Here is a 26,727-nt window from a genome sequence, read left to right as displayed (position 1 = left end):
CTATTGGTTCAGTTGTGAGGATTTTTGTTTTCTTTACATTGAAGTGCAACCCACACCAAAGGCTGTGATGTTTGATCTTCATCAGTAAGTATTTTAAGTGAAGTCCTCTCCACTTTCAGCAAGCAAGGTTGTAACATCTGCATGTCGCAGGTTGTTAATGAGTCTTCCTCCAATCCTGATGCCACATTTTTCTCCATATAATCCATTTTCTCAAATTATTTGCTTAGCATACAGGTTGAATAAGTATGGTGAAAGAAAACAACCCTGGAACACACCTTTCTTCATTTTAAAACATTCCGTGTTCCTTTGTTCTGTTCATACAGCTACCTCTTAATCTATGTACAGGTTCTTCAACAGCACAATTAAGTGTTCCAGAATATTCATTCTCCATTATGTGGTCCATAGCTTGTCATGATCCACACAATTGAAAGCCTTTGAGTAGTCAATAAAGCACAAGTAAACAATTTATTATATTCTCTGCTTTCAGTCAAGATCTATCTGATGTCAGCAATGATAACCCTCATTCCACATCCTCTTAGGAAATTAGCTTGAACCTCTGGAAGTTTTCTGTCAATGTATGGTTGCAGTCATTTTTTAATTATCTTTAGCAAAATTTTGCTTGCATGCAATATTAATGATATAGTCTGATGATATTCACATTCCTTTGGGTCACCTCTCTTTGAAATGGCTAAAGATATGGATTTCTTCCAGTCAGTTGGCCAGCTAGTTATCTTCCAAAATTCTTGGCATAGATGAGTGAGTGCCTCCAGAATCCTGCCTTTATTTCTTAAGCTTTTGTTGTTAGTTTCCATTAAATTGATTTGAGTTCACATTGACCTTACAAAACAGAACAAGACATTGCCAGTCCTGCTCTCTCTTTATGACCCTGGGTATGTCTGAGTCCATGGCTTCAGCCATTGTGCCAGTTCATCTCAGTGAGGGTTTCCTTCCCCTTCACAGATCCTCTACTTTACCAAAAATGATGTCCTACCCCAGAAAGCTGGAAATATGGCTAAGTAAGCAAGTCAAAGTCTTAAAAAATATTCAGTGGAATCCATGGTGCTTTCATTGGCTAATTTCTAAAAAGAGGTGACCAGTTCTTTCTTCCTAGTATGTCTTAGTCTGGAAGGTCTACTGAAACCTGCTGATATTTCAACTACCAGAGAGATAGCTTCCAGCATTACAGCAACATTCAAGCTACCACAGTAAAACAAAATGGCAGATAGGTGATGCTTCTTAAGCTAATTGGGTTGGACTTTTAAAACCAGTAACCGAAGAAATCTGAATCAGTCCATGTTGTTGTTGTTATGTGCCGTGGAGTCGGTCCCGACTCTCAGCGACCCTGTACAGGGTTTCTGAGGCTGTAAATCTTCACGGGAGCAGAAAGCCTCCTCTTTCTCCCATGGAACAGCTGGTAGTTTTGAACTGCTGACCCTGAGGTTAACAGCCTGATTTGTAATATAGGTGTGACTTATTTTGTGGGGTACTAAAAACTAGAGATAGGTGCTTCATATTTAGGACAGAATCCATTTCAGGAACCACTTAGTTCTCAAGATGGCCTGGGCTATCCCCATGTCAAAGCTTCCGGGACACACAAGTTGTGCTGGAACACACAGAAGAGCAGCTGGCAAGGTCCTGTATCAGCCATGAGCTGAGCCACATTGGAAACAGGTGCCTGCAAATGTGTCCTGCACAGGATTGCACACTCATAACCCACTCCATCACAGTATGGTGTGTTCTGAGTTTCCTCACACTCTGGCAAGACACTAGGTGTGTGTGTGTATGTATTCTTTGGTGGACCTGGTGAATAAGGAGTCCTTGGTAAAGATGGGGCGAGGAAAGGCTGGGATTGCATGGAACACTGGCTTTGGAAATCTCCCTCCTCAGTCTACCAGGATGAATGGAGGTTGACTTGGAGATCCAGAAAGGGCTTTTCTTTAGGAGCTATTTTACTAAAGGACACCCATTGAATTGCTGTGTGGGGGTCAAGCTACACTTTGTAACTGTGTAACTGACCTACGTAAAGGAAGTTCCATCTGTCTGCAGCAAGAACCGTTTAGATTCATTGGACCCTTAGAATTCCAGGCAGCCCAATCTTTCTGTTCCCGTAATTATATATTCAAAGAAAGCCAGCTTTTGGGCTGTATGGGAAGCAAGAGACCCACACTTATAGGATGAAGGTCTCGTATAGCAAGAACAGTAACAAAGAAGGGAGAAGGATGCCCCATTCTGACTGATGTAGCCATACTTCAGACCTGCTGACAAACATCCTCACATATACAATATGACATATGGACAAGGTTAGTCACTGCAACATTTTTTATAGTAGCAAAAGAGTAAAAATAGTCTGTGTCCATCAACAGAAGACAGGCTAAATGAACTATGATACAACCACACAATGGAGTATAGTGGTCTCAGTGGTTACAAAAGGACAAGGGGCTTTATGGATTCATGTGGAAAGATCTCCCAGACATTATATTCAAGTGAAATAAGCAATAGTGCTAATAGTATGCTAGCAATCACTGGAAGGAGTCCCCGTGTGGTGCTGTGGGGTGACCATTGGACTGCTAACCAAAAGGTCGATGGTTCAAACCCACCAGCTATTCCTGGGAAACCCTATATACAGGATCACTATGAGTTAGAACTGACTCGATGACACTTAACAACCTCAAGCACTGGAAAAGGACATCATGTTTGCAAAGGTAGCAGTGGCTGTAAAATGTCATCAAGTCAATTCCAACTCATAGTGAACCTGTCTAGGGTCTCTGAGGCTGTAAATCTTTGCAGGATCAGAAAGCTTCATCTTTCTCCTACAGAGCAGTTGGTGGAATCGAACCTCCAGCCTTGTGGTTCACAGTCCATTGCTTATTCTACAAAGCTACCATGTTCTCCTTACTAAGGTTGAGGGTCAGCAAAATGAGGGAAGCCCTCAGTGAAATGAATTGGCACAAGGGGCACAACAAAGTTTTGTTCTGTTACATGTAAGGTCATGACGAGTCAGCTCCCTCTCAAAGGCAGCTAGCAACAACCGTTAAAGCAAGAAAGGTTTAAAAATACAAATATGTACATAGAACTTCTTGAGTTTGCATAAAGAACCACAAAAAGGAAGTGTTTTCAGGGTAGATGGAGTCATGGGGGCAAGCAGACTTTTCACTGTGTACCTTTTAGTTGTTTTAATTTTTGAGCTATGTTGTATTTTTAAATAAGAAAATAATAATAGCACAATTGCTCCACTTTAGAAAGGCATAATTTTTATTATGTAAACCAGCTGTTTAAGAAAAAACTAGGGCAATCATCCATTGTGCTACATTGAACTCTGAAAAGCCAACAAAACATTTAACAAACATTAATCCCTGTCCTGCCCTAGTTCAACAAATGCTGGTGATGCCGCCTTGTTCTTTGCGGGTAAAAAATCGCCCCTCTTAATCTCAACACAGGACTTCTTAATCTCAAATTTCACAGACCACACCAATGTTGAGATGTAGCCTGTGGCTTTCTACCCTGCTGCTGTGTTGTGCTGTGAAACCAGTTGCCCTCAAACGCATTTCACCTCATAACAGACCCATATGTGTCAAAGTAGAACTGTGCTCCATAGAGTTTACAGTGGCTGGTTCTTCAGAAGCAGGTGGCTAGGTCTTTCTTCTGAAGTACCTCTGTATGGGCTAGAACCTTCAACCTTCTTGTTAGTAGCAAACTGCTAACCATTTGTACCATCCGGAGTCTTCCTCTGTGCTGTGAGGCACCTACTTTTCTGCTTACTGCGGCTCAATCTCCTCAACAGGTTCCCCAGGTCCCCAAGCCCCTTACCAAGAGCCCAACCCCTTTGAGGAGCATTGACTGAGCAGCCTCATTCCCTGCAGCCCAATTGCAATCACCTGCCCCACTTCTTAGATGAGTGTTGAACTCACAGCTAGTTGGTACACTTCCTGCATTTGGAGCCTCGTCTCAACACGCAGCACACCCTCCCATGGGAATGCTAGAGCCCCTTTCAGAAATGCTTTCTTCTTCTGACTCAAAAAAACGAACCAAAGAATTATCCATCCAAATCAATCAATTCAAAGGTACTCATTAAAGCACCTTTTCCAAAACTAAAACAAGGAGCTGTTAAAGGCATAGATTCCAAGTCGGGTTTTGCTAAGACACGTGCTTTGTTGTTGGTGTTGTTCTGACTCATAGCGACCCTGTATAGGGTTTTCAAGGATCAGCTGGTGGATTTGAACAGCCAACCTAGTGGTTCAAAGTCCAGTGTGCCACATCAGGAGTCTGAAACATGTGCTAAATATTTATCTTGGAGTGGAAAGGCTCTCCACGCTAATCCAGAACAAGAAAAGATCAAAGCACTTCCCTGAAAGCCCTCCCACAAAGGCTGAGAGATCGGAACTGTGTTAGTTGGGGTGGGAGGGAGAGCACAAGTTGGTGTGTGAGCTTTATAGCTGCACTCCATGGCCTCATTGTTGTTGTCCTTAAGTGCATTAGAGTCAATTCTGACTCATAGCAACCCTGTCTAGGGTTTCTGAGGAGTGGCTGGTAGGTTTGAACCACCTGTTTGCTATATTATTAAAGGAAATAAAACTGAAGGCATTTAAAATAAAGTGCCCCATGGTTTTCAAAATCATGATGATTTTGAGAAGGTTGGAGAGAAAAAGTTTTCCTGGCTGGCACAAGGGAGAAAAAGAAAGAGGGAACATCTCCCAAAAGAAAGAAACAGGGCCATTGGGTCTGTATGGAAGCTGAGTATTTTGTTTGTTTTGCTATTTGGTTTCTTCTCAGCCTTCATTTCCAGTTTTATATTTTACAGCTGTCATAAGACAGCGATTTGGAAGCCCAGTGAATTCAGTTCAAGGCCATGTTGTTCCATAAAATCTAAGTGTTGTTCAACTCAGTGAGGAAAGCTTTGAGGCTCTGAGATCAGGAGAGCTTATGAGAGTGGCAAAAGAAAGTCTGCTATCAAGGAGAAACTTGGCATCCAACAGCTGAGACATGAACTTACAACACAGAGTAAGACGAATTATTTTTAATAATTCTGTACCTGATTTGAAGGGGATATGAAAAATTAAGGAAAGAAGCGGTCTTGGTTTCAGTATCCTGGGGCTATGAAAGAAAGCTGGGCTAGTAAGATAAATTCTTGTTTTCCTATTGCTTATAAAAGCATCTATTATGACATAAACTATAAAACATCCATAATTACATAAACATAGGCATTTCAAACAGCAATTTATGTCCACTTAAGGATTGTTGCTGTTTTTAAGTGGCATCAAGTCAATTCTGACTCAGCAACCCTGTATAGGGTTTCTGAGGAGTGGCTGGTGGGTTTGAGCTTTAACTTTGTGGTTAGCAGTCCAGTGCTGATCCTACAGAGCCACACCATAGTACACAGCACAACATGACAGTCTACTCATATAATCCTGACTTGCTACTCTCGCATTAAGTGGGTGAAATGAGCTTGCAGAAAACTCTATGGTAGGGGGAGCCAAAGGGAGTCCCAGTATAACAGGTCCACAATGAAGAATGTAGTCTCAAAACCACAAACCCATATGTACACTCACATACATAATTTAAGGAGCACTGGTGGTGCACTGTTAAAGCACTTAACTGCTAACCGAAAGGCTGAGAGTTTGAACCCACCACTCCACAGGAAAAAGATGTGGCAGTCTGCTTCTGCAGAAACCATGGTTCTACTCTGTCCTGTTGAGTCTGTATGAGTCAGACTCAACTGTAATGCACTTGGTACATGATAGATTTGGCCAACTCTAACAGCTTCATCTGATGTTGCTCATAATTTCACACACATCCTCCTCCAAAACAAACAGGACTCTCCCCAGTTACTCACCTAGACCACCTTGACAAATGTCTGTTCGAGTAGCTCCACCAATGATAAACTGAGGGCTGGGAAACAGTTCCTGAAAGTAATTGGGGACAAACACAAGTTACAAGATGCTCAGTGACATTGGCTACATGGTAAGGAAACATTAAGACCTATTGCCCATTAGATCAGCAACAACTCATAGGGACCCCATGTGTGTCAGGGCAGAACTGTGCTCTAAAGGGTTTTTAATGGTTGATTTTTCAACATTTCTTCTGAGGCGACTCTCATGAACTGGAACCTCCAACTGTTTGGTTTGCAGCCAAGTGTGTTAACCATTTTTACCCCTAGGAGATCAGCTACTGTACATATAGGTTGTTGTTGTTGTTGAGTGCCATCAAGTCAATTCCAACTCACAGAAACCTTGAATAGGGTTTCCAAGGAGTGGCTGGTGGGTTTGAACCACCAACCTTGAGGTTCAGACTGACTTTGCGATCCAGTGCTTATCCTAAAGTGCCATACCAGGATTTCAACAGCATTCAGGTAGTCTTCAATTTATGACATATTCAAGTTACAATGAACCATGCTTACTACTATCTGTTTTGGTTTCTTTTTTCTTTTGGGTGGGGAGTTGGGGACTGGGGAGGGAGCTTCTTTACTATATATAATGTTGTAGTGTGCAATTCACTGATGTTATTCTCAGATTCTCACTCATAAAGTCTATATGCAAGATAAATAAGACAAAAAAAAAACTGGATTTATAAAGATACTGATAATAAAAGGCAATAATAATGAGAATGGAACAACAAAAAGTGAGGTATTTGACTTACATCAGAGCCAACTTGAACAGAGCCATCAAAACATAACCCCCTCGTAAGCTGGGAACTGCCTCAGTTCATTTTGTGCAGAGGACTCTAAAGCCCCGAGAAGTGAGGACACCTGCCCGTAGTCGCAGAGCAGGAGCTAGTCCAGAACTCCTGTGATGACCAGTGCTGTTCCTGCCCCACATTCCATGTTGGTATTGGGCGGTGAAAAGGTGGCAGGAGGTGGGAGGTAGGAAAAAGACCAAAGCTGGGATAATAAGGTGATGAGATATGCTCTCATTCAAAAAACATCATTATTTACAGACAGAGAAGATTAGAATGATGTTTGGCACTCTTAGCAAAATGCTTTGAGCCCTGTGGATACCCATTAAATACTTCACTAAATGATGATGATCCCATTAGCTGCTGGAAAAACTGAGGTGTCAGGAAGTGCCATATCCAGACAGGAGAACTCAACTCTGGTATGTTGCAACACCCAAGCCACACTTCCTAGGCTCACCCGCCACAAACTGATATTTGACATCTGCCTAAAGGAAGACTGTGAACTGAGAGTTCTGTTGGACACAGGATACATTATTTGTTTCCTTGAGTACTCCAGGTAGTACAAACAGTTAAAACGCTCACTGCGAATCAAAAGGTTGGAGATTCCAGTTCACCCAGAGGTATCATGAAAGAAAGGCCTTGTGATCAGATGAATCAGCCATTGAAAGTCCTCTGGGGCACATTTCTACTCTGACGCACATGCGGTCACTCACCGTGAGTCAGATTTGACTTGAGAGTAACTGATTTCATTCTACTTACAGTTCTATTTGTATCCTGCAAGGTGGGGGGTGGGAGGGCAGTGAGAAGCACTGTGAAATGAAGACAGAAAAAAACACAAAATATGTGGTTCTTGACTTCAAAGTGCTTTCAGTCTACTTGGGAAATGAAGATGATATGAAAAAAATCAGAGGGAAAAGCTGAATGTAAAATGATGCTATGTAAACTACATACACAAAGGCAGAACATCAAGAAAAGCCCATTTGGGATTCTAACTGAAAGACTATACAGAAGGGAGATGATGTATGGAGATTCCTTATAGAGGCAGCAGTCTATGGAGAACCTAACCACCAGACAAACCATTACCATGAAGGGACAAAAAAAAGCATCCAAACTAAATTTAATCAGAGTCAAGCAGGGTTGTGTGAGCTACATCAAGGACTCTCAACCACAAAGAGCAAGAAGCAGTTCTATCTTCTCCCACAGAAATGAAACCAAAATAATTAAACCCATGCCATGCCATTGACTCAGTTTAATTCATGGCAAACCTGTGTCAAAGCAATAACTATACTTCACAGGGTGTTGAATGGTTGTCATCTTCACAGCAGTAATTCACCAGGTCTGTCTTTCTCTTTCTTTTTTTCCTAATGCAATCATTGTTTGATTTCTTGACTGCTGCTTCCATGAGTGTAGATAGTGGATCCAAGCAAAATGAAGTCTTTGACAACTTCAATCTTTTCTTTCTCCATTTATCATGATGCTATTTATTGGTCCAGTGGTGAGGATTTTTGTTTTCTTTACATTGAAATGTAACTCATACCTTACTGATGGAGATAGTCTTTGATCTCCATCAGTAAGCATTTTAAGCCCTCTTCACTTTCAGTAAGCAAGGTTGTATCATCTGCATGTCACAAAGAGTCTTCCTCCAATCCTGATACCACATTCTTCTCCATATAATCCAGTTTCTTGGATTATTTGCTCAGCATACAGATTGAATAAATTTGGTGGAAGAACACATCCATGGCACACACCTTTCCTGATTTTAAAACATTGTGTCCATTTGTTCTGTTTGAATGTTTTAAAATTGGGAACAACTATTCTGTGTCCCCTTGTTCTGTTTGAACAGCTAACTCTTGACCTATGTACAGGTTCCTCATGAGCACAATTAAGTGTTCTGAAATACCCATTCTCCACAATGTTGTCCATAGCTTGTCATGATCCACATAATTGAAAGCCTTTGCATGGTCAGTACAGAACAAGTAAATATCTTTTGTTATTCTCTGCTTTCAACCAAGATCTATCTGACATCAACAAAGATATCCCTGATCCCATGTCCTCTTCTGAATCCAGATTGAATTACTGGCATTCCTTGTCACATATACACTATACCCCTTTTTATTGTAGTATATATATATACATATCTGTTGTTGTTGTCAAGTGCTGTCAAGTCGGTTCCAATTCATAGAGACCTTCTATAGGATTTCCAAAGAGTGGCTGGTTGGTTTGAACCACTGAAGTTGTAGTTAGCATTCCAGTGTTGCTTGTCCTACAGTGACACATCAGGACTACTAATAGTATATATGTATATATACTATTATATATATATATATATATATATACATATATATATGGTTTCTAAGAGCAACTAGTGGGTTTGAACCACCAATCTTGTGGTTAGCAGTCCAGTGCTTATCCTACTTTGCCACACCATAACAATATATATACATATATGTATACATATGTGTAAGTATATATATATATGTACATTTATGACTCACAATAATTCTGTATAGGATTTCCAAGGTTATGGTGTTGGCGGAGAATATTCAAAGTGCCATGGGCTACCAAAAGAACCAATAGATCTGTGTTGGAAGAAATGCAGCCAGAGTGCTCCTTGGAGACCAGGATGGCCAAACATCATCTCTCATACTTTGGACATATAGTCAGGAGGGACCAGTCGCTGGAGAATAATATCATGTTTGGTAAGGTGGAGGCTCAGAGAGAAAGAGGAAGACCCCCAGCCAGATGGACTGGCCAAGTGGCAACATTGATGGACTCAAGTGTAGCAACAATTGTGAGGTTGGCCCAGGATCGGACAGTGTTTTGTTCTGCTGTATATAGGGTCACTATGAGTCGGTACTCGATGGTACCTAACAACAACAACAACTACAACAACAAATCTTTGCAGGAGCAGAAAGCTTCATCTTTCTCCTGAGGAACAGCTGGTGGGTTTGAACCACCAGCCTTATTGTTCTTCAGATCCACAGTGTTCCCGTGCATATATATGTATTGTTGTTTTGTGCCATCAAGTCAGTTCCGGCTCATAGCAACCATGTATAGGGTTTCCTAGAAGCAGCTGGTGGGTTTGAACCACCAACTTTGTGGTTAGCAGCCTAGTGCCTATCCTACATCACCAAACCAGGACTCCATATGTATATGTATACACATATATATCAAAACATTTGCTATTTCAATATGTTGTACATCTACAATTCAGTGATATTAATTTGTTATCCATGTTGTGTTTCCTAAGCTATGAGTTGCCCTTTACACCTACCATTGTTTGTACATCTTTTCTTATCAGCACTTATCAGCACACACAGATCTCTAGAATTTCACTGTAAGTACCACAAGTTGTTTATCCAATCTTCTAATGATATAGTCCTAGTGTTGCACTGCAGGTTAATACACTGGACTACAAGGTCAGTTTGAAGTACAAGGTCCGAGGCTCAAACTCACCACTCGATCCTCTGACTAAACAAGGTCGCTATGTGTCAGAACTGACTCACCGGCACTTAACAACAACAGTGAATGATGGACATTTAATGTTGTTTCCATTTTTTGTTTTATCTGGTGGCAATTTAAAGGGAGAAGTGGCATCATGTGAGCTAGGTGGTAAAATGTGGGAGACTGAAAGGTCTGATCTTAAATGCTCAAGAGCTCCTGATCTTCAGGTAGTTCTCTTTGGTGCACAAAAGATAGAGAGATTAGGAAAAAAAAACAACAAAAAGGAAGGAACTAAATTTTTTAATTAGTATGTTGTAAAATGCTTTCTTCCCTCCATAACACCCATGACACCAATAACACAGCTTTGCAAAGAGATTGCATCTTAGCAATATACCCGACGAGTCTGTCTACAATCTTCTCTCTATTGCTAACTTTTGGTTGGAATTCAGATAAGAAATATAAAGTAGCTTGGGAGACAGACTTCTGTGCAGACATCCTCCCAACTTGGGGTGCCATGTTTTTCTCCCCTGTAATAACCACGTCTTTTTAGTAATTACATTTTACTCTGACTCACATAAGGATGGCAAAACACCCAACCCTTTTATAAACCTCTGATGCATGGATACAAGGAAAACATGGATATCAGTAAGTAATCCAAGGCCAGAGTGGCTTTAAAACCTTACCTGCTCAGTGATGACAGCCACTTGACAACACTGCTCTCCCGGGTCATTTAGCCATGTCCATTTAGGCTTCGTAGGCATGTCAAGAGTTCTGGGTGTGCACTCCCTTTCAGGAAACCCATTGATGCCACTCTCTTTATCAGCAGCACCATGAATAATGCCAACAATCCTTAGCCCTGCACTCCTTACACTCTAATCTGATCCCATTTGGTGTTTTCAGTCTCATCTCTTTCAGTTTTCTCTCCTACAATTACAGCTGATTATTACTCGCCTCAGGTAGTTGTGGTGGTTCATAGGTAGAGACCTTGCATGTTGTTATGATGCTGAACAGGTTTCAGTGGAACTTCCTGACCTAGATGAACTAGGAAGAAAGATCTGGTGATCAACTTCCTAAAACCAGTCCATGAAAATCCTATGGATCACACAATCTAACCTCTAATTGACCACAGGAATAGGGCAGGACTAGGCAACATTTAGTCTGTTGTGCACAGTGTCACCATGAGTAGGGGGCAAACTCAACCACAGCTAACAACTGTCTTTCTCATAAAACACTGGCATAACCCAATGTCTTTGCTTACACTGTGTCTTGTCTGTGACAGAGTTCTCTTTGGTCTCTATCCAGATCCTCTCCCTTCATCAAGCTCAGCTAAAATGTCTCCAGTAATTAACCTGCCCCGGTGACTCTTGAGGTTAAGCACTGGACTGTGAACCACAAGGTAGGCAGTTGGAACCCACCAGTTACTCAATAGGAGAAAGATAAGGTTTTCTATTCCCACAAAGTCTGAAACCCTATACAGGGCGGCTATGAGTTGGAACCAACTCGACAGCAGTTACCAACAACAACAATTCCACAGTTAAACTTAATTGCTCCTTCCCCTGAACTCCCATAAAATTCTGTTCTGATTTATAGTTCCCACTCCAGACATAGAATCTAGTGGCAGCTCATTGTATAAAGTACTTATTATATGACAGGCACTGTGCTAAACCCATTCTCTCATTCAAGCCTTAGGATAACCCAGTAAGGTGATAATATACTTATTCTTGCTTTATGGATGAGGAAACTGAGTCACGGGGACATTAGTAACATACCCATGGTCATACAGCTGTAAACGGCAGACAGGGAACCAAAACTCTGGCCCATCTGATATACAACCCATGCTCTCAACCACCTTTCTGCCTATCCATTGTCTACTTGCCCACTGTTGCTCTCCCAGCTAGCTGAAGCTCCATGAAGGTTCTTCTCTAGCACTCAACAAACCATTGGTGACTTGAAAACTCCAGCTCCTCTAGTCCAAGAGGCAGCAACTAAAGGAAGAATGGAAGCCATGAGCAGAGAGCTCTCCAGCCCCCTCCTATGTGAGCCTTCTCCCAACAATTCGACCTCTCAATGTTTCTATGAAGTTGGGTTGGCTACACTATGGGTCTTTACTATGTAATTGCCCTCGCCTCATCCCTGCCTCTCTATATTTTTTCTTAAGATCAATGAAGTATCTAATTGCCAAAAAGTGGACACTTCAGGGAAGAATATCATTGACTGGGTTGCAGGAGGGCCTGCTAACACTGGGCATTTCTCGAACCACAGGGCCTGGGCTGAGTAGTGACCCAGCTCAGAGGGGAAGACAAGAAGTGAGGATGCAGAGAAGCCACTGTTTCAAGAGTTTCCTGATATGTTCACACAGGCTGCCAGTTTGTTTGTGGTAGCACTGTTGTTCTGACCCAATGCTCTTGGAAAAAAATTGCCCTGGGATCAGAATGGCCAACAGCTCATCCTGAGAACCCCAGCTTGAACTTGAGATCTTTGTATGGGCGAACTTGTCATCCAACCCTTGGGACAAGAGCACAAACCCACCTTTTACTCAGTAACTTAAAAATAAGCAGAAATACCCAGCAAGAGAAAGTTGTAAAATTTTGTGAATTCAGAAAATCCAGTTTATTACTGAGAGGGCAGAAACATATATCCATATCTATATTTATCCCAGCTCATCAATTTTCCCCAAAAGGCAGGTGAAAATTAAACTTTCTATGGGAAAAGGGTCATAAGAACCACATCTGGGCAATGGGCCTGAAACCCCAGAAACTAAGGAAGTAGTATATCACCCTCAAAAGTCACATGTGACCTTACAATACATCTGATTTTTGGACACCCCAATCTGCTTGCAGATCCCTGAGAGACCTTTGGGGGTAAAGAAATGAAGTATGTCGAAACAGGTTGATTTTCCCAAGTTCTGAGCCACATCACTAATAGGGACGATCTTTGGGGACTCTGAAGTCAATTTAATGATATATAGGAACTCATGGAAGCAGCAGTCAGGATATCAAATGATGTATTGCATTGGGCAAATCTGCTGCACAAGTGTTCAAGAGCAAAGATGTCAGTTTGAGGACTAAGGTACATCTCACCCAAGTCAGGGTATTTTCATTCACCTCATATGAATATGAAAGTTGGACAGTGAATAAAATGAACCTTAGAAGAACAATGCATTTGAATTATGGTAAAAATGTTGACAAGTACCATGGACTTTCAGAAAAAATAAATCTGTCTTAGAAGAAGTGCATCCATAATACTCCTTAGAAGCCTGGATGGTGAAACTTTATCTCTTGTACTTTGAACAGGAGGAACCAGCCCCTGGAGAAGGACATCATGCTTGGTAAAGTGAAGGGTCAGTGAAAAATAGGAAGACCTCCAATGAGATGGTTTGGCATGATGGCAGCAGCAATGGACTCAAATGTAACAATTGTAAGGTTGGCGCAGGACCGGGCACTGTGTCATTTTGTTGTGCATAGGGTCTCCATGTGTCAGAACCAACTCGATGGCACCTAACAACAACAAAAATTTAGAGGATAAGGCTGAGTCCTCCAATGTACCTTGTATGTATGAACATTAGCCTAGCCTACAGCAGACATGAAAATCCATTCTGATAATTTAGGGTCAGTAGGGAGTCCTGGTGTGGTGCTACGGGTTAATGCGCTGGACTGCAAGGTCAGTTTGAACTGCAAGGTAGGTGGTTCAAGCTTACCAGTTGCTCCTTAGAAACCCTATAAAGGGTTGCTATGAGTCAGAAACAACTCAATGGCACTTAACAACAACAAGGGTAAGTTTTGACAAGCATTTATTTATTTGACAGGTGTCCAAAAACTCAGAATAATAGTCCTTTAGTTCCATATTAATCAGATTTCTCTGTCTTGTCCTCTGGATTTTATAGTTTATAGTTTCTGTGGACAGGCACAATCAGCACAGCCAGTCATCACTGGTATAGACCAGGTGAAGACATGGTTTAGAGAGAAAAGGCAGTGCAGTTGTTTCATTGCAGGGGCTTCAAAAACTTCAAAGAAAACAGGGAATCTAGGCAAAGGTTAACTGATACCTGGCTTTAGTCACTAACTAAAATTCCCCATGTCCTCAACCCCAAACCTTTGGAATCCTTCAATATCCAACAGAATACATCCTACTTTATAATCTCCAGCGGGAACTAGGATTGACAGTCTATGGCCTGCCCTGGACTTTGGATGGTATCAGTGGCAGCACCCAAGTGATCTTGCCTTTCATCTGCATTCATGGATCCATTGCCCCCACCTTCCAGCCCTCATGGAACAAAGGCAATTCATAAGTGGGCGTCACCCTACTCCTTTCAGTGATGCTGTCACAATTTGCTGTAGGACTGATTACGTCTATGTTTGTTCCAATGTAGACTGGCCAGGAGGCCTAAGCCATAATACCTACTGGGTATTCTCTGCCTACTATGTGCTGGGCACTATGAGCTGAGCTTCATGCTATGAATCCTCATAGAAATCCTGAAAAATAAGTTGACCTGTGGTAGCTGACCTGTTGCTGTAATGCTGGAAGCAATATCACCAATATGTCAAAAACCAGAGGGTTATCCAGGGCACACAGGTTTTTGCAGAGCTTCTAGACTAAGATAAACTAGGAAGAAAGCCCTGGAGATCAACTTTTAAAATTAGATAGTGAAAATCCTATGGCTCACAACAGAATATAGTGCTTGAACATGAACCCCCTGGGTTGGAATACACTCAAATACAAGTAACTGCAACCATGAGCTTGCACCGGCAATAACTGTGAAGATGGTACAGGGCCAGGCAGTGTTTCATTCAGTTGTCCACAGGTCACCATGAGTCAGAGTCAACTTGATAGCAACTAACAACAACAGCAGCACCATTATACAGATGAGTAAACTGAGGTTCACAGAGGTTAAGTGATCTGCCCAAGGCTACACAGACACAGAGTGGCAGAGCCAAGACTCAAATCCAGTTTGTCTGGTTCCAAACATCTCGACATGCTCTTCCCTTTATACTTCACCAAAGGGAATTTTTTAAAATGGGGTTGAGGTGGAAAGGAGCGGGTAAAAAGCTTTCTGAAATATGAGATCTGGGACCTTCAGCCCCAGAGTCCTGACCTTTCAATACCCCAGTCCTTAGACGCAAGTGAGAGCCCTCCATCTGCTATGACACTCAAAGGCAAGTCCACCTCCTTACCGTGGGCCGTTTCCAGATGATGCCTTGAGTATGCGGGGAGCCTGGTCCAAGGTCCCTATAGCCCAAAGCTGATGGGCATGCTGGAAATTCTGGGTCTTTAAACAGGACCCCTGAGTCCAAGCACTGTCGCCTCAGGGTCTCAAAGTCCTGGCCCAAGTACTTCACAGCTTTCTGGTTGGAGCCAAAACCTTTGTCTGCTGCCCGCTTCTTGGATACTCCAGCTGCCAGGGCTGCCATGGCCGTGGACTTGTGGGATGGACCAGAGGGCAGAGCTGCTCCACACACACAGAGGTCTGCCACACTAGGAGGGGAGCTATAAGGTAACTGCGGGAGGTGGAGCAGGCCAATGTCTCACCTGAGGTCCTGGTCCAAGGCAGTGAGTCACAGCCTGGAACAAATATGTACCCAAGGTGTAGATGGATCAGCCCCACCTCCTGCCTTTCAGCAAACCATTAAAGAAAGGAACTGAGAGCCTTCTAGGCCCATCTGAAACCATTAGCCTAAGAAACCCATTAGAATTACACCCACACCCACATCTTTGCAGGGCCTGCTTGACTCCAATTGGCCCCATTAACTGAGATGAGGTGAGTCATCACGCAGTATGAGGAGATTTGTGGAGAATTCTAAACATGAGGAGAGCTAATAGTTAGAGATGTCTTCTTTCCTTCCAAAGAAGTTTGGTTCCATATTTGCTAACCAGTACCAGCTGCCAAGGGTCTTGGTGTGGCGCTGTGGGTTAAGGCGCCAGACTGCAAAGCCATTTGAACTGCAAAGTCGGGGGTTCAAGCTCACCAGCTGCTCCTCGGAAACCCTATACACAGTCGCTATGGGTCAGAACCAACTCAACGGCACTTAACAGCAAAAATCAGCTGCCAGAGCATCAATTCCAGCTCATGTGTGTGGGAGTAGAACTGAGCTTCATAGGGTTTTCAACAGCTGATTTTTTTGGAACTAAGCCACCAGGTGTTTCTTCCAAGGAGCATCTAGGTTAACTCCAACCTCCAACCTTTTTTATGCAGGCAAGTGTATTAACTATTTGCATCACTCAGGGACTAGGGTAAAACTATCCAAGAAGGGTGAATCACAGATGGATTCAGCATAAATCAAACTGGAGGTCACTGAAACTTCAAAAGAAGGTTTAGCATCTGATTGCTTGAATTTCTATCACAGCTCCACCATTCATTAGCTCTGTCACCTTGGGCAAGTTGTATAACCTCTCTGCCCCTTCATTATTCTTAAAGTAGAAGATAATATAGGGTCTACTTCATAGGATTATTTGGAAGAGTAATGAAAGAATGGTTGGCTTGGAATAGTAAATAAGAAACACTCAGTAAATATTAGCATGCCTAAAAACCAGGACCAGATAGACAAGGTCTGGAGAGCAGGAATCTTGACTTCTAGCCTAAGAAATGAAGTACAGGCCGTGTGATCCTGACTCCAGCCTTCTCTGACTGGTTTACGCACAGTCCCTCGGTGGCACAAGTGGTTAAATGGTCAACTACTAACTAAAAGGTTGGTGTTTTAAAAGAAAGGCTTGGTCAATCTAGAGCTATAATGTAATTCCAATCCAGATTCCAACATCATTCTTTAAAGACATGGAAAAATTGATCACCAGATTGATATGACAAGGAAAGAGACCTCAGTATTGCTTAAGAAGAAGAACAAAGTTGGAAGCCTCTCAACTGTCTGATCTCAAAACTATGATACAGAAACAGTGGTCAAAACAGCCTGGTATTGGGGCAATGAAAGATACATAGATCAGTGGAACAGAATTGATTACCCAGAAGGAAATCCATCCACATACAGTCAGCTGATCTTTGACAAAGGGCCAAAACACATTAAATGGGGAAGAGATTGTCTCTTAAACAAATGGTGCTGGTAAAACTGGAAATCCATTTGCAGAAGTAAGAAACAAGACCCATCTCTCATGCAATATACAAAAACAAACTCAACATGGATTAAAGACCTAAATGTAAAACTATAAAGAACATAAATGAAAAACTAGGGGCCCTAATACATGGCATAAATACACTGTCAAACATAACTAAAAACACACAAACAGTAGAAGATAAAATAGATGTCTGGGACATACTAAAATTAGACGAGTATGTGCATCAAAAGATTTTGCCACAGAATGGGGAAAAACTTTTGCAACAACATATCAGACAAGGGACTAATCTCTAAAATTTATAGAAAACTACAGCACCTCTGCAAGAAAAAGACAAACAACCCAATTAAAAAATGGTCAGAGGACATGAGTAGACGCTTCACCAAGGAAGACATTTAGGCAGCCAACAAACATATGAAGAAATGTTCACGATTATAAGCCACTGTTGTTGTTGTTGTTAAGTGCCATCAAGTCAGTTCTGACCCAAAGCGACCCTGTACAGAGTTTCCAAGGAGCAACTGGTGAACTTGAACCACCCTCCACACCATCCATTAAAGAGATGCAAATCAAAACAACCATGAGATATCATCTCACCTCAGCAAAGTTCAAAAAAACAGAAAACAATAAATGTAAATGCTGGCGAGTGTGTAGAGAGACTGTGACTCATCTACATTGATGGTGGGGCTGTAAAATGGTTCAACCACTGTGGAAAATGCTATGGTGCTTCCTCAAAAAGTTGGAAATAGAAATACCTTATGAGCCAGCAATCCCTCTATTTGGTATATATCCACAAGAAATAAGAGTCAGGACACAAATAGATATATGCATGCCCATGTTCATCGCAGCACTATTCACAATAGCAAAAAGATGGAGACAACCTAAATGCTCATGAATGGAACAATGGACAAAGTTTGGCACATACACATAATGGAATACTATGCGACCTTGAAGAATAACGATGACTCTGCAAAACCCCTTATAACATGAACTTGGAGGACATGATGCTGTGTGCAATTAGCCAATCACAAAAGAGCAAATATTGTATGCGACCACTATTGTAAAAGCTCAAGAAAAGGTTTTCATGCTAAAATAAAATTTCCTAATGGTTACCAGGGATGGGAGGGAAGAGAGAATAATTAACCCACTGGCTAGAGGGTAGACACGTGTTAACTCAGGTGACAAGGAGGGCAATATGCAAAAAGAGGGAGGTTGGCAGAAGAACGATGAAGATAGGTAAAGACGCAGGGAGGTGTGCAAGGGTTAAAGGGGATGGAGACAAATAGTGTTATATACACAACTGTGGAACAACCGTGTTCTGCATGTAGCTACCTGGGCAGAGACACAGGCTGAATGAGTATAGGAGAAAGGCTATGTAGTGGAGCATGAGTAGTATCAAACTTCTTAAGGCAATGGGTTGCTGGGTCTGGTGGCTCAGTACCATAATCTCAGGGGACACCATGGTCAATTGGTATAATATAGTCCACAAAGACAATGTTCTACATCCTATGTGATGAATAGCATCTGGGATCTTAAAAGCTCAAGAGTGGCCATCTAAGGTGTAACTATTGGTCTCTCCATGTGCAGAAGAAAGATGAGTGATGAAAGGGATCACATTTGAAGGTCCTGGATAGAGTGGGAGAAAATGTGAAACAAAACTGAAAATTCTTATTTAAAAAAGAGAGAGAGACTGGGTTTATTGGTCAGAAAGAGACTACAGGAAGACCAGGTTTACTAGTCAAAAAGAGACTTGAGGAACCTGAGCTTATAGACATCAACCACCCTTCAGGTCTGGAAGACACTCCCCCACATGGCTCAATTTTCAGCTAAGCATAGATAGGTGGACAAGAAAACTAGTAAGGTATGTTCACCATGAGATATTCAGCCATTCACAACCAAAAGGGCAACAGTTGCCTAAGGACAAAGTTGAGAAGGGATGGGAGGATGGGTAGGACAAAAGTAGGGATCACAGAAAGAAGGTGGGATAACTGTTGTTGCATGGAGGGGATTGCAATCATTGTGATGAAACACAGTGTGTGATGTATTGAATGTAAAACTGATGATTTTGTCTGTAAACCTTCACTCAATTCACAATAAGTTTTTTTTAAAAAAGCTAATGAGTGTCCATCTAAGGTATAACTATTGGTTTCTCGGTGTGGTGGGGAAAGAAAAGTGATGAAAATTAAAGATGCTTGGAATCAATTAGTCCAATGGATTCATGGAACATGTGAACATCAGTCTCCATGACTATGAGACCAGAAGAGCTAGATGATGCCTGGAAACTACTTCCAACTTCTCTGAAATGGGCCACTTTAGAAGGTCCTGGGTAGAATGGATGAAAATGTGGGACAAAATTATAAATTAAAAAAAAAAAAAAATAGCCAGTCTTACTGGTCAGAAAGAGACTGGAGGTACCTGAGACTCTGACCCTCAACCACCCTTCAGGTCTCACCTTGTGACCCAATTTTCAGCCCACCAGTAGATAGATATATGGTGGGACAACAACACTTGTAAGAAATGCTCACCATGGAACAGTGAACCATTCAAAATCAAAAGGGCAACACTTAGCTAAGGACAAAGTTCAGAAGTGTTAGGAAGACTGGTAGAGTGGAAATAAGAATCAGAAGAAAGAAGTGGGATTATTGTTGGTCCATGGAGGGGATTGCAGTCATTGAGATGAAACAAAGTGTGCGCTTTGTTCAATGTAAAACTGATGATCTGCTCTGAAAACCTTCACTCAATTCACAGTAAAATTTTTCAAAAGAGAGAAAGGGTTGGTAATCTGCTTCCAGAAAGGTCACAGCCTTGAAATCCTATAGAAACGCCTTTCTATTCTACACCCATGTGGTCACCATGAGTCAAAGCTGATTCAATGGTAAATACAGTAAATAAAATAAAATCAACCTTAAGTGTGGGTCAGATGAGTGATTTTCAAACTAGCATGTGTGATGATAGACCATAAAATGACTTCCTAAAGGCATCAGGTCCTAAACCCTAGAATTTGTAAATCTTATCTTATTTGAAGGAGTCCTGGTGTGGTGCTGTAGGGTAAGCACTGGACTGCGAACCACAAGGTCAGCAGTTCAAACCCACCAGCAGCTCCTCGGAAACTCGATACAGAGTCACTGTGAGTCAGAACTGACTAGATGGCACTTAACAACAACAACAATCTCATTTGAAAACAGGGTCTTTGAAGATGTGATTAAGTTAAATATGTCAAGATGGGAAGATTATCTTAGATGACCTGAGTGTTCCCTAAATGTAACCACAAATGTCCTTATAGGAGGCAGACAGACACAAACACAAACACACAAATACAGAAGAGGTGGAAGCAAAGTGACCATGAACTGAAATTGGAGGACTCCCAAGAGCCACCAGAAGCTGTAAGAAGCAAGGCATTGATTCTCCCCTAAAGGTTCCAGATGAAATCAACACCTTGACTTCAGCCCAGTGAAAGTGATTTCAGACATTTGGTTGTCAGAACGGTAAGAGAAGAAACTTATACATTTTTAATCCATCAAATTTGTTGTAACTTGTTACAGCTGCCACAGTAAACACTTGTTTAAAATGCTGACAGGCCCTTTCATTGTCCCAATCTTTTAAAAAGGTCTGACTTAGTAGATCCGAGGTAAGACTCAGGAATCTCCAGTTGTTAAACCATTACCCAAGTGATAATGCCAAAGCAGAGATCAAGGACCACACCCTGAGAATCTCTGACCTTCTACCTCCCAAGGCTGTCCATAGTCTAAACACTAAGCTAGGGGGGCAGATTGGGGCAAGCAGAAAGCAGAGTCTGTTCCCTATGTATCCAGAAAAAATGCAGTTTTCCAGAATTCACCAGAGATTCCAGGCCAACTTGATCTTCAAGGGCTCAAGTCAGCACCAGAAACAGTTGCCTCTGGCCCCAGAGGCACCTAGGCCCCATAAGAGATCACCGTGAGTCAGAATCAAGGTGACAAAACAGCAAAAATCAAGATTTTTGTTGTTTTTCATAAGATTCTGAATGGATGGACTTTTATCCACCTTTCCACCGTGTTTCATCCTTCTCCCTCTATACTCTGCTGCCCCCTAGCCATCTTTCAGTTCCTGGAATGCTGTGTTCAGCTGGGTCTCTCCCTGAATCACTCTTCTTCTTGCCCAACCCCTGTACTTGGGAATTCCTGCTCAACTCTCAGACCTGGGTCTGGGAATCTGTAAAGTCCCAGGGAAGGCTTTAAAGATTCCTCACACAAAGTCATTGTCCCCCTTACCTGCTCTCATAGTATCCTGCAGTGCCCTGCCCAACACTGGTTAAAAAAAAGCACTTGTTTCTGTTGAGTCAGTTCAGAGGCATGGCAACCCTGTGTGCTGCCGAGTAGAACTGTGCTCCAGAAGATTTTCCTGGTTGCAATCTTTACAAGAGCAGTTTTCCAGGCCTTTCTTCCACAGTGCATTCAAACCACCAACCTCTAAGTTTAACAATTGAGTGCAAGCCATTTGGACTACCTAGGGACTCAGCACTAATCCCCGAAATTATTTATATGATGCTCATCTACCCCATCTGCTCTGACCGCCATGAGGACCCATGTTAAATTCACTCATCATTGTTCCTTTGGAGCCTGGAAAGCTCTGGCACATAGCATTAGTTGTTGTTTGCTGTTGTGGAGCCTGTCTCTAACTCATGACAACCCCAGGCACAACAGAATAAAATGCTGCCCACTCCTACTCCAGCTCATGGTGAGTTGAGGATGGGACTCTTGAGATTCATAGAGCTTCATTGACTGATTTTCAGAAGTAGGTTTCCAGGTCTTTCTTCCTAGTCTGTCTTAGTCTGCAAACTCCGGTGAAACCTGCTCAATGTCATAGCAACATGAAAGCTTCTACGGACAGGTGGTAGCTGCACATGAGATATGGTGGCTGAGAATCAAACCTGGGTCTCTTGTGTGTAACCAAAAACCCATTACCATCCAGATTTGAAGAAAGTGCCCTTTGGTGGTGTAAATTATTATTTATGCCTGAGTGTTTTTTTTTTAAAAAAAAAAAGCTAAAATGAATAGAGAGAAATACTGTTAACGGATGGTACATGGAGGGGATTATAATCATTGTAATGATATAAAGTATACAATTTGTTGACTGTAAAACTGATGATCTGCCCTATAACCTTTCACACAATTCACAATAAAAACTTTAAAAAAAAATTGCCATCAAGTTGATTCAACTCTTAGTGACACTAGAGAACAGAGAAGAATTGCCCCATAAGGTTTCCAAAGCTGCAATATTTGTAGAAGCAGGCTGCCACATTTTCTCCCGTGGAGGAGCTGGTAGGTTCAAACCTCTGACTTTTGGTTAGCACCCTAGTGCTTTTGGCAGTGCACCACCAGAGCTAACTTGTCTCTTGCCTGTTGTTGTTGCTAGGTGTTGTCAAGTCAATTCCAATCCATAGCATAGCCACCCTGTATAGGGTTTCAAGGAAGCAACTGATGAGCTTGAACCGCCAACCCTGTAATTCAAACTAACTTTGCGTCCAGCGCATTAACGCACAGCACCACACCAGGACTCCTGTCTCTTGCCCAGAAGAAGAGAATTCTATCACTGAATTACTACTGCTCCCACATAGGAGGGACTCAATCAATATGTGCTGGATGAATAAACACCCATAGGTTTAAAAAGTACAATGGTGTTATACAAGAAGCCCCAGCATAATGGGTCCCACACCTGCAGGCAGGGTAGTTAGTTAATCAGCAAGGATCTCATGGGATTGTTTTCCTTGACTCTGGTCCTCCCCCATTCCCCCTAGAAACATTCCCTTTAGACTGACTGAAATGAGCAAGCCCCTCCATCCAGCTGAAGAATAAGCACAGTTGGTAATTTTCCTTCTCCATGAGGTGAGTCCTTTGGGACTCGAAATTTCCTATCTATCCCACCTGCCTCAATTCACTTGCCCCCATCCATATGCTGCACAAACAAGCCCTTCCTCATCTGGGCAAGAGGCTACAGTGTTGCAAATAGAAGCCTCAGTCGCCCAGCAAAGTGTGGAGTCCCAGTCAGGCGCCCAGGAGGAGACGCCAGCCAGCGCTGCCATCGCTGTCTGCTTGGACCAATGTCTCTCCAGCCTCATGCCCAGACATAAACAGAAGCTACTGCCAGCTCCCTCCCAGGAAGCCTAAGGAGCCATCCGAGGCTGACAGGCTGTGCGGAATCACTGCTGGCGCCCGCCCCGCGTCCAAGAGGCACAGTCGGGGTGGGTGCAGCTCCCTCGATGCACACCAGCCAGCCGAGCCTGCTTTATCCGCAGATCGGCCTCCTCTGCCAGAAAGGCCAAGGCTGTATTATCCCCACAGAGAGGAAGATGTATCACCCCGCTGCGTCTAGAGGCCAAGCGTGCCTTGCAGACAATTAAAGTCTGTTAAGCTTATCGTCTTGCATAACTATAACCTTGGAAAGGGGGTGAAGGAAAAGGCAGACAGCAGAATTCTCTCTCCCAGAAATTCTTCCCATTTCAAATTCTCAGGTGGGCAGGAGATGAATCCAAAGACAAGAGTAGTACAAGATTCTCATCCATTGTTTGTGGAAATGTAAAATGATGTAGCTGTTGTGGAAAACAGTCTGTAGCTCCACAAAAGGTTAAGCATAGAATTACCATATAACCCAATAATCCCACGCCTCAGTATATATCAAGAGAAATGAAAATGCATTCATAACAAAAAAAAGTGGAACCACCCCAAGTGTCCATCATCTGATGAATGGATAAAACAAAATGAGATACATCCATATATGGATTACTATTCAGTCATAAAAAGGAATGAAGTCCTGATACTCACCACAACATGATGGACCGTGAAGATACGATGGTGAGGGAAAGAAGCCAGACACAAAAGGCCACGTATCACATGATTCAACTTAGGCAAAGTGTATGATTTAAAGTGGTGAACTTTAGGTTATACAAATTATATCTTTCCTGACTTTTTTAAGCTAAGGAAAAAAAAAAAAAAAAGGAGAGAGAATTCCAGAGGGGAAGGCCTGCTAAGATCCAAGCATCCACTAGTGGCTTCTAAGGAAAAGATTGCCTACATCTGCCCAGGACAGCAAGTGTCCAAGCCAGAGAGTCCCAGAGCTGAAAGATGGAGCTCTACTGAGTCAGCCTGAAAAGAAACAGATGACTTGGTGGATCAGCAGGCATGGACTCACCTCTCCCCTGCTCTGTGGGATCATTCTCATCACTTCTTGGTGTCACATACCACCCGCAGATCCTCATCCCTGCCAGGGATGGGTCCAGCCAAGCCTAGTTAACAGACCAACTGAGATTACCCCCCATGGCTTGCCTAAATCCGGCTGATCAGAATAACTAATGCTGGGGTGTTGTTGTGGAAAAGAATGCCGACGAATATATAAAACAACACACACACACATCTAAAGAAAGATAAACAAAAAGATGAAGATTGTAGTTCCTTCCATTCCAAAATGTGGGAGAAGACATGGGAAAGGACTATATAAGATGGCTCAGTGGTAGAATTCTATCTTCAATGTGGGAGACCATGGGGCAGTGAAGTATTTGATATGGCTCTGGGTGGGACCATGAAAACAGGGTACATGGAACACAGGTCAGCAGAGAAAGCAGTGCCAGACAAATGGGCAGAAATTCCTTCCAGGACAGGACAAGCTCCCTGACCCCCGTCACCTCTGGACCAACAGGAACCCCTCCCTCTAGGACTTCCTCGGCCTGCAGGAGCCCCACTCAAGTGCCCTGGCCCCTACACCCAGTCTTCACCTTTCTTTTTCTTTTCCTTATTTTTCTTGTTTCTCTTTCTTTTCTTCTATTTCTCATTTTGGTTTTCCTCCCTTCTTTTTTCTTTTTCTTATTTTTCTTTACCATTCATTTTCTCCTTTATTTATCTCACTCTCTGGTTTTTATTTATTTTTCATTTTTCTCTTTTCTTTCATTTTCTTTGTTCATTGATTCTCTCTCTCTCTCTCTCTCGCTCGCTCTCTCTCTCTCTCTCTCTCTCTCTCTTTCTCTCTCCCCCCCCCTCCCTTTGTGGTGTTGTTTGCTTCTTTTTCCTCTTTTGTCTGTTTTTTTCTTTTTTGGCTTGTTTATTATTTCCTTTTTTGTTGTTTTGTTGTTCTGTGTTTTTTGTCCCACCCAGCAGGAGATAGCAACCATGCCCACACTGCCCAACCACAACCACACCTCTGAAGCCCCACTCACTAATCAAGGACGACCATCCACTCCTATACCATCTGATCACCATACACCTGGTGAACACCAGCCAACCCACCAGCAACTGCTCTACACAAACAGAGGACTGTACACATATTCCTGTCCTCTACAACACCCACCCGAACACAGGTGGTAAGTACCTACATACTGTCAAGCTAGAGAACAGAGTAGCACACCTACCCTGTTGGCTAAGGTACATCAAAACAAGATAAAGAAAAAATTAGTAAGTAAACCTGGGCAAAACACACCAACATACAATCATCAATTAACTACAAATACAATCCAACCAGAATGAAATCAAAATGAAAACCCAGAAGTACATCTGTCCATCTATGGACAGCTGATCATTGATAAAAGGATCAATGTCTCAGAGACAACAGACAACCTCAAACCACACAAAGAAACAAGACCAAAATACAGAGCCAGAATTTTTTCCTAAAGAAGAAATGGTATTAGTACTACCTATTAATGAATTCAAAAGAAGGATATTTAAGTACCTTCAATGGATTGAGAGAAAGAACTAGGAAAACACATAGAAAATCAAGGAAAACTTTAGATGAATTCAGGGAAACACTACAAGAACAAACTGACAAAATAAATGAAGAACAACAAATAGAAATAAGCCCAGAAACTTCAGAAATATAAGATTAAAAACAAGATTTCAAAAATGGATAAAGTGATACTCTATTCTTGACTTCCAGAAAAAGATGGTGGATGGGGTGGAAGTGTAGTGATGAGCTCTCCCGAGAACAACACAGAATACAGGACCAAGAAGACTCAGGAATGGTCCCAGTACTCTGAACCACATATAAAGGAATATTTAGAAGGTTGGAAGACTTACAGCTGGGGAGTTTGTAGCAGAAACAAGAAATCCATTGCTTCCTGGTTTGGGACCATCAGCTGCTCCAGGAGCCGCCATTTTGTGTGGGGCCAAGCTGGGAAAGGATCAGAGCAGCCACGGATACCTGGCAGAGCTGCAGAGATAGAGGTGTGGACATTCTTTTTTTTTTTCTTTTTGGTATTTTTTCATTGGTCCCTTGCTGTCTGCGTACCTCCATTCTGGTAACTATAGTGGTGACTGAGCTAATGGATACTCCAGCCCCATCCTCGGAGGGTTCTACTACGCATGTGCATAGATATCCTCGAAATTTAAAGAGACAGTATCAACTAAAAACCAAACAGCCGAAAGATACTCAGCCCAAGAGCAGGCCTTGAACTTTTTTTGTTTGCTTTTTGTTCCTGTGTTTTTTAACACAGGAAAGAGAAGGAGAGGGCTATAGGGAGGGAAAGAGACCTCATATTAGGCTACAGATTTTTTGTTGTTGTTGTTGTTTTTTATTAATTTTTTTTAAAAAAATTTT

General features: G+C 42.3%; 1 protein-coding gene across 1 annotated transcript in view; it reads right to left on the bottom strand.

The window, feature by feature from the left end:
- The window catches only part of CAPN8 (calpain 8), a 109,226-nt gene extending 93,705 nt beyond the window's left edge, over nt 1–15,521 (bottom strand). The window contains exons 1-2 of the mRNA XM_006871146.1: nt 15,285–15,521; nt 5,831–5,900 (exon numbers count right to left, since the gene is read on the bottom strand). Of these exons, the coding sequence (XP_006871208.1) occupies nt 5,831–5,900; nt 15,285–15,521 (307 nt within the window). The remainder of the gene's footprint in view (nt 1–5,830; nt 5,901–15,284) is intronic.
- Between the last annotated feature and the right edge of the window lie 11,206 nt (nt 15,522–26,727).

This window comes from Chrysochloris asiatica, unplaced genomic scaffold (assembly GCF_000296735.1).
Source record: "Chrysochloris asiatica unplaced genomic scaffold, ChrAsi1.0 scaffold00161, whole genome shotgun sequence".
NCBI classification, from domain to species: Eukaryota; Metazoa; Chordata; class Mammalia; order Afrosoricida; family Chrysochloridae; genus Chrysochloris; species Chrysochloris asiatica.
This window is presented reverse-complemented; position numbering and strand designations above follow the sequence as displayed.